At 47.9% G+C, this 12,442-nt stretch overlaps 2 protein-coding genes and 1 long non-coding RNA gene across 3 annotated transcripts; 1 reads left to right on the forward strand and 2 right to left on the reverse strand.

The window, feature by feature from the left end:
- Positions 1–10: 10 nt before the first annotated feature.
- On the reverse strand, positions 11–5,885 carry rab14l (RAB14, member RAS oncogene family, like). Its single transcript, XM_057018265.1, has 8 exons — positions 5,639–5,885; positions 3,567–3,625; positions 3,416–3,469; positions 2,717–2,894; positions 2,583–2,649; positions 2,219–2,306; positions 2,105–2,135; positions 11–2,030 (listed from the first exon to the last, which is right to left on the reverse strand). Exons 2-8 carry the CDS (start codon positions 3,616–3,618, stop codon positions 1,853–1,855), a joined length of 648 nt encoding a protein of 215 aa, XP_056874245.1. The 5' UTR covers positions 3,619–3,625; positions 5,639–5,885; the 3' UTR covers positions 11–1,852.
- Positions 5,886–6,254: 369 nt separating this feature from the next.
- Positions 6,255–11,647, reverse strand: LOC130516887 (uncharacterized). The gene is made up of 3 exons (XM_057018266.1): positions 10,963–11,647; positions 8,286–8,426; positions 6,255–7,410 (listed from the first exon to the last, which is right to left on the reverse strand). Exons 1-3 carry the CDS (start codon positions 11,030–11,032, stop codon positions 7,226–7,228), a joined length of 396 nt encoding a protein of 131 aa, XP_056874246.1. The 5' UTR covers positions 11,033–11,647; the 3' UTR covers positions 6,255–7,225.
- Positions 7,410–8,164, forward strand: LOC130516889 (uncharacterized). The gene is made up of 2 exons (XR_008947602.1): positions 7,410–7,584; positions 7,846–8,164. It is a non-coding gene; the product is annotated as an uncharacterized LOC130516889 (long non-coding RNA).
- Positions 11,648–12,442: the final 795 nt, after the last annotated feature.

The following is a 12,442-nucleotide window of genomic DNA, read 5'->3' on the forward strand; positions in this document are numbered from 1 at the left end:
GAGACACGGCAACAGGTTATGTATAATTTATTTTTTTTTCTCCTGTCTAGAGTTGTCATTAAAATCAAAATGTCAACGTTTTAAAATCATATACACTCAAGAACGCTTTTAAATGTTAGCACAGCTCCTTAAAAATTTTTACATATGTACTTCTCGTGTACTTGTGGACAGACAAAAGCAGGAAGTGGTCACAGATGGCGAGGGGGGTGGGGCAAGAAGAAGGAAGACTCCGCCCACCCGCTTCCGACAAACTGACCCCAAATTTAAGACAGCAATGCGGCCCCTCCCTCCTGGAGGACCAGTGATGGTGTGTAAAAGAGAAACAAACAAAAAGTGCTCCAATCTCTACTCCGTAAGGAAATTTACGATTCCAGACATAAATACAAGTTAGCATATTATATCGATGCGCCTCCTCTCCCTTAAACCGCTCGACAGTTTCAGTAGTGTGCAGGCAAGGTGTTCGGTGGGGGGGGTGGGTGTCTAGGCTTCTGTCCTTTACATACATTTATTAATAGAAACTATGTTACAGAATTTCCCGAGCATGAATTACAAGCAACCCACGAGCACATCGACTGTACAAATCTGGGCCGGGCCAGCAAATAAACTCCTAAACCCGAGTAGCGACGTCATCACCAATATTTAAGAAGCAATATATATACAGCTGTCCAATCAGGGAAATCACTATGGTACAGGGGGGAAAAAAAGACTTGGGGGGGGGAGCATACCAGTAGTTGCATTGAACAATATTTCCACTATTTTAGGGGGAGGGGGGTGCTGCTGGGTTATAAGGCGGAGGAACATCAGCCTGGTCAACCACAGGTCGGCTCTTCCGGGCAGCACTTGAAGCCAGTTGGTCTTTACAGGGGAATTTAGAGCTGTGGGCTGGAGACCCAGACCGTGGCCTCCAGTCAAACCAGTGATCCTAAAACAGTTCCTTTATTTAAGCAGGACCAGTCCAATAGTGTAAAGAGCAAGTGCAGCCAAAACAAAAAACAAAGATTAGAGTAATAATAGTAAGGCAACAAACAATTACAAAGTAAATGCTGGTCAAGACAGAACTTGTTGATATGATCAGAGCTCAGACGGGTGAAGAGAGGAGAGCTGGTGCGAAGAAACGTGGAGGACAGTTCTCACCAGAAGCAGAAATACTATCGTCATGTGTTAAACCGTCTTTAACTTAGCCGAGAAACTTTCATTCAACTTCTAAACACACACACACACACACACGCACACACACAAATTGGTAAACGCCCAAAACGCCTCAGCAGAAACTGAGGGACCAGGACGAGGAGCTTGATCAGTTAAACTGGTTTCTAATCCTCTCCTGGGTCACTGGTGCCATAAAAGCTTCGGGTGAGGGGTCTCACCTGCATCTCTGGGTGGAAGAGCTTGAACGGCAGGACCATGCAGGAGCAACAGGACGTGGAGATTATAATCCTAATCTACAACGTGGATGAAACTGCTATAAAACCAAACCTAAAAACCGGCTTCCATTTATCATCATCTCATGAACGTTACAGCTAGCTAAGGTGACGGTAACCTGCATGATGTGGAATACACTGGTGTACAAGTGGGGGGGGGTGAAGAGGATTATGGGACAACATGCTGAGGGGAAGAGTGAGACGGCAACAAAGGGAGGGGGAGAGGATGGAGGGGGAGAGGTGTAGTCCACACAGCCAAGCTCGGCCTGGCCCCCCGAGTCAGTGACTGGCGCTCTGTTCCTCGCCTTGGTGCGGATGGATGGATGGATGGATGGATGGATGGATGGTGAACAAGGACAGGCAGGACAGATAGAGAGAGAGAGAGAGAGAGAGAGAGAGGTGATGGAGGACGAAGGGGCTTTGCTTGGTCATTAGCAGCCACAACCCTCCTTCTGAGGCTGTGGTTCGCTGGTTAGCCGGCCGCCCTGGGGGGCCGACGGCTTGTGCTGGACCCCCGACTCGGCAGCGTTCAGGTCCAGGCTGCCATCTTGGATGTTCTGGTAGATCTTCTTGGCGGCTTCCAGGAAAGCGTCCTCGACGTTTTCCCCCCTGGGCACAGAGGGGCAAATGTGAGTCCCGGTACGTGCGAGAGCCTCAAGTTCTCCAGCCGCCGACAAACTTACGTTTTTGCACTGGCTTCAAGAAACAACAAACCTGTGGAACGCAACACACATCATCAGACCCCCGAAACCTAACGACGCCATCACCAAAATCCTTTCCCGCCCTTTCCCACTCACCGTTCTCCTCGGCAAACTGCTTGGCCTCCTCGTACGTGACGTCTCTCTGGGCCTCCAGGTCGGCTTTGTTTCCTATCAGTATGATCACCTGTGGACGCAGAGACAGGAGTAACGACCCCGTGCAGAGCCTAACGAACCTCAACCTTCCTACAGCAACTGCTTCATGTTCAGGCTCTATCAGCCAGGGGGGCCAACAGCTGGACAAGGATTTGGAAATCGAGTTGACAGGAAGAGGAAGTGAAAGATGAGCGTGTCAAGGGTGAAAACAGGAAATGCCCGTAAAGTTTTAGCGTATAAATTAGGGGGGGATGATACAGAAGCTTCAATTCCCCGTGAGGATACTGAGCAATGCTGTGAAACTTACAGTATTTGGGTTGGTGAGGTTTCTGGCGTCGGTCAGCCAGCTGCTGAGGTGGTTGTACGTGCTTCTCCTGCGCGACAAGGTCAGAGGTCAGTGTGGAAGCAGAGCTACATACAGAGACGGGAAGCGGCCCGTACCTCGTGATGTCGTAGACCATGAGCGCTCCTGCAGCCCCGCGGTAGTAAGAGCGGGTGACGGCCCTGAAGCGCTCTTGACCCGCCGTGTCCCAGATCTGCAGCTTGATCTTCTGGCCGCTCACCTCGATTATCCTCGTCCCGAACTCCACGCCGATCGTATGGGGACAGTCTGCCATGACTGGAGAGCAGAGGACAGGCTGCAGTTGTGCCCTTCACTGCAGTGCACGCCGGTATCGCGACGGAACGGCGTTAAAAAGGCGTCTTATTTCAGGTCACGGAAGCAAATCTGGTGCTGAAACCAGCTAATTAAGGCAGCGGGCAGGTGCGGCATTCAATCAGCCTTCAGTCGTTAGCCTGGCAGATGCTGAAGCAAAGGTTCATCTCACACTAAAGCCCTTCTTCTAAAGTGTGTGTGTGTGTGTGTGTGTGTGTGTGTGTGTGTGTAGGATGTGACGTGGCTGCGAGTGAATCAGGCACACAGTGTCTGCCTTGTTAATCGTGCCGTTCAGCATCTGAATGGTGAATCGGCTGCAGCTGACTCGTGCTGTGGAGTTCGCAAGTCTCTGCGAGCCACTTCCGCCGCCGCCGCACGAACACTCTGAAGTGATCGGGGAACTCTGGTCGACCCTGGCAACCTCGGGCACAAACGTCCAGGCACCGGCTACGATGAAAAGACGCTGAAATCCGGGCGGCACTTACATTTCTTTTCTGTGAACTGGTGAAGCAAACACGACTTCCCGACCCCCATGTCTCCTACGAAGAGAGAGAGAGAGAGAGAAACGGGGATGAGGAAGCTGTGAAGCTCGTCGACGCCGTGCGGGTGGACGAGGCTCGAGCGCTGCTCACTTACCAATTATGATGTATTTGAAAATGTAGGAGTAGTTGTACGGTGCGGTGGCCATTGTGGCTCTGGAGGAGAAAGAAGCAGAGTTAGGGGCACGCGGACCTTGGGTGCCGACGGCTTCTTACTTCAAATCTGAAACTAAATGTGCCCGTAGAAGCCTGCGTGTTTGGTAAAAACAGGTCAAGTCAGGGACGGCGTTACTTCAGAGCCATAATCCTGTTAGAGCAGCAGCCTGCGACGATGCGAGCCCAGGCAGGGGCAGATCCTGCAACAATGCCAGCTACAGTAATGAAAGCAGCAGACTGCAGGAGGACGTCAATTAGCTGGTGGAAAACTGGGAAAACGCAACATCTGCCTCAGAACGGGAACGCTGTTGAAAATAAACAGGTGAAGGGGCCTAAAAGTGTGTCGAGCGACTGGGAAAAATCCACTTAAACTTAACCTGTGGAGAGAAAGGAAGTCAGCAAGGCACTCAGACATAAAGGCTGGAAACGGAGTTTGTCTAATGTCTATAACTGAGTTATGTGAATAGAACCCTACAGCTTCACAGAGCCCGACTAAAAATAGCCCCGACGCCGGCGTAATACCAGCTTTGCATCACTGTTCCACATCATTGTTTAATAACGCCTCCGATTTGTTCCTGCGAGGCGTTTTTACTCCTTTACGTTTAGTTTTTTCCCCCCTTCTGCAATCCAAACTGCCCTGTTGTTCCCGCTCAAGCTAAACGATGCTCTGATTAGGTTTCGGCGGGGAGAGTAAATTACACAAGTTTGAGGGCCTCTCCTTTAAACCCAGTTAAAGCGAAGTCAAGATCACGTGACAAGACTGCAGCCTCAGCAGGTCACTTGCAAACGGAATATTTCTCCGGATAAACGGGAACAAAGTCTTTCCCACTTTCGACAGCCACTTCCCGTGGATGATGCATGACTTATGAGTAGGTCCGATATCTTGGTCATCAGGAAATCATGACAGTGACACGGTGCACGGAAATCACGTGACCCCATTAATGCCCTGAAAACACAAAAAGTAGTCTAAAGCCCTAAAAAGACAAGAAACCTAATGCGTTTTAAGCTGTGGCCTGTGTGTGCACGCTTCTCATTTTAATGGGTGGAATTTTCCGCGAACCCATTTTAATTCTTTGAATTATTTATTTTGATAATTTCCTCTGCATGCTAAACACGACTGAGCGCAACTAAAAAGCCGCATTTTGTTTCTTTACCCCGAAGCAACCCAATATGTACGTTTATGTAGAATGATATACGTTTGCACATGCGACGATACACAAACATGTTATAATGTTGCCTCTGTAATTTAACACTAACGTCATGTTAGCTCCAATTTAGCTACCTTAGCATAGCGACCGGCACGATGACAGCTTCGGGCTCGCAAAATGACACAAAAGCAAGCGGTGGTTCGCACCGTGTAAAGACATAAAATCTCCTAGTTAACTGGTTCATAAAATGACGTTACGTGATCGTGTCTCATAATAACCTCGGCCCTGTGATCGCTGTCATCACAGCTAGCGGTAACTAGTCACCTGGTTGCTGTCATCCTCGGATGCTACGATGAGTAGCATCAAAACACCTGACGTTCTAGCAAAAATCCGAATGCACGCACGCACGCACATCCGTACACGATGGTTTCACTGGCACTTTGTTAGAATCACCAGTTAGTAAAACCATAGTGTCGTCTGTTTACTCAGACAGACGCAAATACAAACCTAAAGTGACTGACGCCAGCTAGCGATAGCTGCTGTTAGCTGCGCGCAGTGGGTGAATTCTAATAACGTCTGATTGATTTATGTCTTGACGCGTCACGCCATTATAGTCAAAATGTCAATTCTACCACAGGCCACCCTTTGTAATAGCACTGCCAATGTAGACAACCCCAAGAAAGTAACAATAAACAGCTATCTAAGATTAGCCGTCTGCTGCGGACAGCCTTAACAATTAGCTTACTCCCGGCTAGTTCAGCTGGACCAACTCCCTAATCGTTAAAACATCACTCAATCGGCCGATGTCAGTCATCCTATAGGCGTGCGTGTGCGCCTTCCGTTATTCCGTGTTTTCCGTCCTTACCAGAAATCAAGTTTAGCTCTGCGTTATTCAGCTGTTTAGGAGGAGGAAGGCAGGTTATCCGGGCTCAAGTATGATCTGCCTGTCCAAGATGGCCGCTCATGGCACAGGGTTTCCTCCGCTGTGTGCAGTGGGCTCCGGGGACAAAGAGCCTCGTCTGCGGCTTTTATCCCAACACCGCCTCACCTGCACAGATGCGTGCGCGCGGACGCGTGCCGACAGCGGGGCAGCATCTCGGAGAATCAAGCCGTGGCGTTGGGGAAAGGCGAGGCGTGAACTTGGCCTCCATGGCTGAGCGTCAAAGTTTAACTTGTGCACGGGCTCGGATTTGTTTGTTTGTTTATTTGTTTGTTTATTCAGAATATCAGTCTAACTCAATGCACATGTTCTTCAGCTGGCAGCCCATTTGAAAGAAATACATGAAATGAGTAGCGTTTTACAGTTCAAGGTTCCTAAAGGTGCAGGTTACATAGCACCTGTTTGTGTAGTATAACTAACTGGAGGTAAATATTGGCTTTCTTTTGTTTAACTTGCTTTTAACATACTGTGCAAGCAGCTAGTATGCTGCCGTTTACTCCTCCCAGCTCCAAATGTCACCTTGTAACAAAAACTCCAAAGGTTTTTTCTTTTGAAAAATAAGAAAGCTTTTAATACAGCAACACACGACATGCTTTCACTTTACAATATCTGCTTTGTTTTTACAGTTCTACACAAAACCACATGCAGATTAGCCTGGAACGCCGTCCACTAAAGGAAAGAGAAGGTCAATGTGGACAGACTGTGACCTTAAATGAATGGCTGCACACAAATGTTTGAGCGACTGTATAGAGAAACATACGCAATGAAATTTATTTTTGATGAAATGACAGAGTTGGAGTCTGACTCTAGGCAGTGAAAAACATGTTTAGTTATCTGTGAATGCGGTGATATATGTTGAATAACTTAATAAGTCGACAACTGTCACCATGGAGCTAAAATGTCTGGTCCAACAGTTGTCTGGAGAGTTGTTTGGACCCATTGGTGGGAGACCACAAGTTCTATTTTCTATAAATGTTAAATGAATCCCTCTAAATAACTGTCTTGAGTTGTCAAGATGCATTCCCGTGCAAAATCGTACATTTAATTTAAAAAAACGAACCCTAACTTTACTGTTACTGACACAATAGCGACGGTTTTGACCCATTTCTGCCCATTTTCCCCAGGAAATTTCAGTCTGTAATCTAGAATTTGGTCTCTGGCTTCCACTTTTAATGTAATCTTTCTGAGAAAGAAGCTCAATTTTGCCCCCTCCTGCTTGAACCCAACACTAACCCATGACGTATCTCACACCAAATCTCAAAGTGTTTTGTCTTATTTTTAAACACTATGGAGCATCCCATCAGATGAAGGGCTCTTCATGATTGTGCTGTGATTTAACCACAGAGAAGTTATGTACTGTGGTTTTTTCCCCCGTACAAAATAGAATTGCACACAAGGTGTTCTCCAGCAACTCCGTTCTGAATCCGCTCCATCCAGCCCTACATGCCAGCAGTAACAGATGCTAGCGCTAAATGCGTCCCCCATAGTCCACGTCGCGTTTCACTCCTCATATCACAACATCCTCAGCAGCAGGAGGCTGAACAGCGCGCTGATGTAGTGGAGTGTGCCTGCGTGCCGGGAGGGGGCGCTGTTGCACATGTCCGAGTCGCAGCAGTGGATGCGGACCCCGGGCAGCTCCTGCTGCTGGCAGTGCCTGGAGGTGGCACAGCCGCTGGTCAGAACGATGCCCAGGGTAGCTACAGAGGGAGAAAAGAGGGTGGGAGACAGGCAGACAGACAGACAGTCAGCCAGGGAAGAGTGATGAGCTGGTGTTTGGCTCAGCAAGAAAAAAAGAGCACAAGTAAGCACCAAATACTGCAAGTGTGTAATTAGGGAGACGTTTGGACATCTTAAAGGCACACACTTCACTGGTGAGGAACCAGCTTCTGAAAACAGCACGTTTGAAGTCTTCTGCAATTAAAATGTAGATTATTTTGCAATTTAAAAAAGGCAGTGTAATTCTTTTTTTCTTTTTTTTTAGCTTAAAAGGTCATTAAATAATGATTTGATAACCAGTCTGCAATTACTGCTGTAATACATGTCAATAATTGGATTTCCAGCCTCTTTTTTACAGCAGCACACAGTAAATCTGATGTTTTTATGTGCTCCTGATGGCCTCTTATCACTCTTAGCTCCCTCTCCGACGACGGTCAAGGCGACTCTTCATCAGCCCTCTTAGACGGGAGCGACCCGAGCGAGGCACCAGGAGAGGGAACAGCTGGATTGTCCACGCTTTCACGGACATGAGAAGTCAGCAGACCATCACTACATCTTCATCCTCCGTTTGACTTCACATCAAACAGGGAATGACTTGCAATTTACTCGCCAAAGCACAGCAAAGTCTGGTTATGTAACAGTCCTCAGTGTGAGGAAAAATACAACATTCTCATCAGTGGACAAGGAGCATTTGCATGAACGTATTAAAAATGATTATGCCAATGTCCAGTGGAATGCCAGGGTGAGTTCAATGTGATTTAATAATCCACCTCAGCATGAATATTCCTCACAGAAATGAAACACACATTAGCATGGAGGGCACAGAGAGGAGGGTGCACGTTGTCTCATTACTCACTGCTCTCTGTCTTGATGCAGAAGCGGTGTTTGAAGCCTTTGTGCGAGTGGGCACAGGTGATAACCTCGGGGTTGGAGCAGCCCACGTCCACATATCGCTGCCCGTGGATTATGTTGCAGCCGTAGCACTGAAGCCCGTCGGCTGCAGGGAACGCAGACAATCGGCCCGGAATTTTGGTTAGTGCGAATTGAATGATAATGCGACTCTGAAATAGATGTTTCCAGCAGTGGAGACCACATCTGTCAGGAACAATGCCAGATAAGAGCATCATTCTGCACACTCTGAATAATAAAACAACATTTAGAAGTTGCAGAGATGAGCGGAAGTGCCAGGTTCAGTAAATAGCCCGACTGACACGATTATGGAAGAGCAGAGGCCCAAATGAAAAGAAACGGTCATGTTTGACAACCTCAAGCTGCTGCTTTCTTTGCCGATTAGGACTGCTCATGTCTACGGCTTTATCCTCTGCAACATCCTATTACCCAAGCCTCTTTTTGCCTAATAAGATCCTCCAGTGCTCCAAACAACAGATCAAACATTTCCTTGTGAAGCACTCCTGACTACAAACCCACACCAGATCCTATCTGATCTAATGTGAATCCATTCCGTTCATTCAACACTGAAAGGAGCCACATCGAAGTGTCCCCGGATGTCGCACAGTGATGCAAATGAGCTGGATTTAGGAGCGAAAACTTCCGCTCGCCAGGCTGTATCTTCCACAAATATGAAAAACACGTCGTCTCTTTTTGTGTCCTGTCACAGCCTTAAAGGGTGACTCACTCTGGAAGATCTGCACCCCAACCCGAGCTGCCTTCTGCCAGCTCTGGCTTGTGATCTGTGAGCCTCCTTTCTACTGCTCAGCATCCCAGACACCCCATTACTGAGGGGAACATCAGAGGACACTAACCACCATCCAGCCCGAAGCCGAAAAGATAATAGGACCAAAATAGCCAAAATAGGTTTGGTTCCATATCAGACTGGAGTCTCAGGAATGGAACCCTTGTGAGTGAAAGGCTGCAGAACTTTCATCTCTGGCTCCCTCTGAGCCACTGTCTCGCTTCCTTTAAGTCTCAAAAAAGTGAGGCTAAGCCCAAACAGAACAAATCCACCAGAGCTTAAAGGGATTTTCAGTAAATTCAGACCCCCCTCACACACACCTGTGTCTAACCCAGCCTCCACCAACACACAAGATGGAAGACGAGCTTCGGCTGAAATCAAGCCGCTCTCTTTAGCCCTGCGGACGCCAGAGCGCGGCGCCGGCCTCTCGCTGCCTCTGCCCTGTTAAATAGCTCACCAAAAGCTCTGATGGAGCTTTCAGGAGCGCACTAATCCCGGGCAAATGCTCTTACAAAAATCACTTTAGAAATCTGCTGGAATCAATGTAAAGCTCCACAGGGACAGCGAGCGCATGCCAGCCTTCAGGGGCGTGTCGCGGTCCCACGCTGGGGAGACGCAGCCAGAGCTCGTGGATAAATGTTGGGGGGCTTCATTAGAGCTGGGAAATGGTTGGGTGAGTTTTGAATCAGACTGGCCAGGCTACCTTGATTTATCAATCCATGTGCATTGTTTACATACCCGGGTCATTAGAGCTTCAGCAGCGGCGAGAACATTCGTCAACATAATGAGGCCACATTGTAAAGACATTCAGGCTTTCAGGCCACAAAGCAATTTATTAATGCCAGGTTCTTTCCCAGATCGCTGTGCAAATGCTAATTATATCTGAAAATATATCAGAAATCTCTGCTTGCCTGACTCTAATCTAATCAATCGCTACACTTCAGCGTATTTAACTATTGAAACGTGCACGCGGGGCCTAGGAATGTTCGATGGTAAACATCTCAGGATGGATGGAGGAGAAAAGCGCAAGCAGCTCAAAGGAGAAAACTGTACTGATGAGTCATCAACATATTTAAAAGAGTGCAAGATTAAGCTGTAACAATGGACGGTTGGTGATTACACCAGGCCAGAAACGGGAGGGTGTCAAAAATGTCCAACCCGTATGTCTTCAAGTCATCTGTGACCTCTCACGTTGTCCTATTTACAAAGGCCACATGATGAATCAGTCCAGGAGCTCACTTCACCCTCTGGTTTGGCACTGGGATCAGAGGTGATCTGACTCAGAACAACAACAACCACAGAAAAATTCAAATTAAGCCAAGCTTCATTGCCCCCCCTCCCCGCCCCGTCTCACCTCCCTTGCCTCCTCTCTGATCCCCCGTGCGATGGAAGGTTGCGGCCCAGGCTGACTTAAGTCAATTGCTATTGCTCTGTAGGGAAATTTAGCTGCCCACCATTGGATATTATCTACTGTGGAGAGGCTTAGCTATGAACTCCCAGGTCAATTATGTGGGAAACAAAGGTACATTTCCTGGAATCATTCAGTGCGGTCATTCATCACACTGATGGATGTTCTTATGGCGTCCACATGCAGCCGAGCTGGTGTCAATTTAGTTGTGATATCAAATAGTGGTTTTTGTGTGCTGAGCTAATAAAGCAGTAATAAATGGGTGCACCACCTGTGTGATTTCACATGACATTACTATCTTGTTACTGTTCATCTCACTTTTTTGTTCGTGCACACACATGCACGCACGCACGCACACACACAGAAGCGCAGCCTTCACATGCAGCATGTCTTCGTGCAACACACACTTCTTATCACACACTTCTTACTCACCTTGTGTCAAGCAAAGTGTCCAAACTAAAATAAATCCAAGCCCGTTCACCATCCAGGTATGTAAAGTCATGGATGCAGCCCAGCAGTGAGAGTCAGTGGTCAGTGCTGGAGAGGGAGAGAGAGAGAGAGAGAGAGGGAGAGAGAGAGAGAAGAGAGAGAGAGAGAGAGAGAGAGAGAGCTTTCCTCTGGTCTTGTTAAATAGTCCAGTAAAAACAGAAAGAGGGAGAAATCTCAGAGAGAGATCTGACTTCCCAAAGCCTGAGCAGCCCGACTGCCTCGCTGCGCTCCAGGCTCGGCGACGCTCGTGCACGGTGTGAGTGGAGTGCCAGCGCAAGTCCAGTGAGAGAGGGAGTCAAACATCCAGGCAGGCAGTCAGTGAGCGCAGCAGCCAGTCAGGCAGAGGGATGGGGGAGGAAGAAAAATGGGTGAAGGGACTAAATAAATGAATGTCTTCCTCAGTGTTCTCCTCACGTCGTCTCTAAGTGCAGATGGCAGGAGGGAAAGGTCCTCTCTGGTTAAAAAACCGCCACTATGACCCACCTTTGCTCAGCAGAGATTCTGGTAATTCAGAAACACATCAATCGAGATTAATTCCTGATTGATAATCCATCGTTTCTAATAATAGCCCTATCAGGATATGTTAAAAGCCCCAGGTACTAAATGGAATGGCTGGGCTTCAGGATAGCGTGTTGTTGGTTGTGAGGGAGCTTTTCCAAAGACTACACACTCTCACACACACATACACACACACTCACACACACACACTTTCCCAGGGCAGGTTATCCTGTACGGTGTATCACCGCGCTCGCACACTGTGGAGAAAATTCTATCTAATCAAGAATTAAAGAGTAAATCCTTTCTTAGAGACTGTAATGCCAGAGGATAAGGCAGGCTTTGTGCTAAGCCCTCATCCCCTCTCCACCCAAAGCAACATATGGTTGAGGCTGATAGATGGCTGCCAACGATCACTGTCATTCATATTAAGATATATTTAGCGGGGTCGAGCGTAGATACTTATCACATTGTTATTACAGTGGGATGGTATTCTGCCCGTATGCAACTCACACAATGCCTCATCAGCACACACAGGCTCCTCCTGCGCAGCTTTCTGCCATGTTTCTGCACACATGGATCTGCCTCTCTCCATTTGTAAGAGTGTGCAGCTGTGTGTGAATTGTTTTCTCCTCTCTGTGCTTTTACCCATGACTCATTGTTTGTATATGTACGTCTGGGCGAGTGTGTGTCTGTGTGTGAAAGGAGAACAGTGTGAGAGGAGAGAGATGCCAGCCGTGTGTACTATCTGTGTGAAGCATATGGTGGGAAGAAGGAGGGGAAGGTTGTGTGTATATGAGTAATGGAGGTGGGAGGGTTGACGTTGTGTGTGTGGATGTGTGTTTGTCTTTTCATGCATCGACCTCGCGCCGTGGAGTCAGATGGATCTTCACGGGGCAAAAATATAAGTCTGGACAGCTTTCAGGGT

The sequence above is a fragment of the Takifugu flavidus genome, chromosome 20, assembly GCF_003711565.1.
Source record: "Takifugu flavidus isolate HTHZ2018 chromosome 20, ASM371156v2, whole genome shotgun sequence".
Taxonomy (NCBI): domain Eukaryota; kingdom Metazoa; phylum Chordata; class Actinopteri; order Tetraodontiformes; family Tetraodontidae; genus Takifugu; species Takifugu flavidus.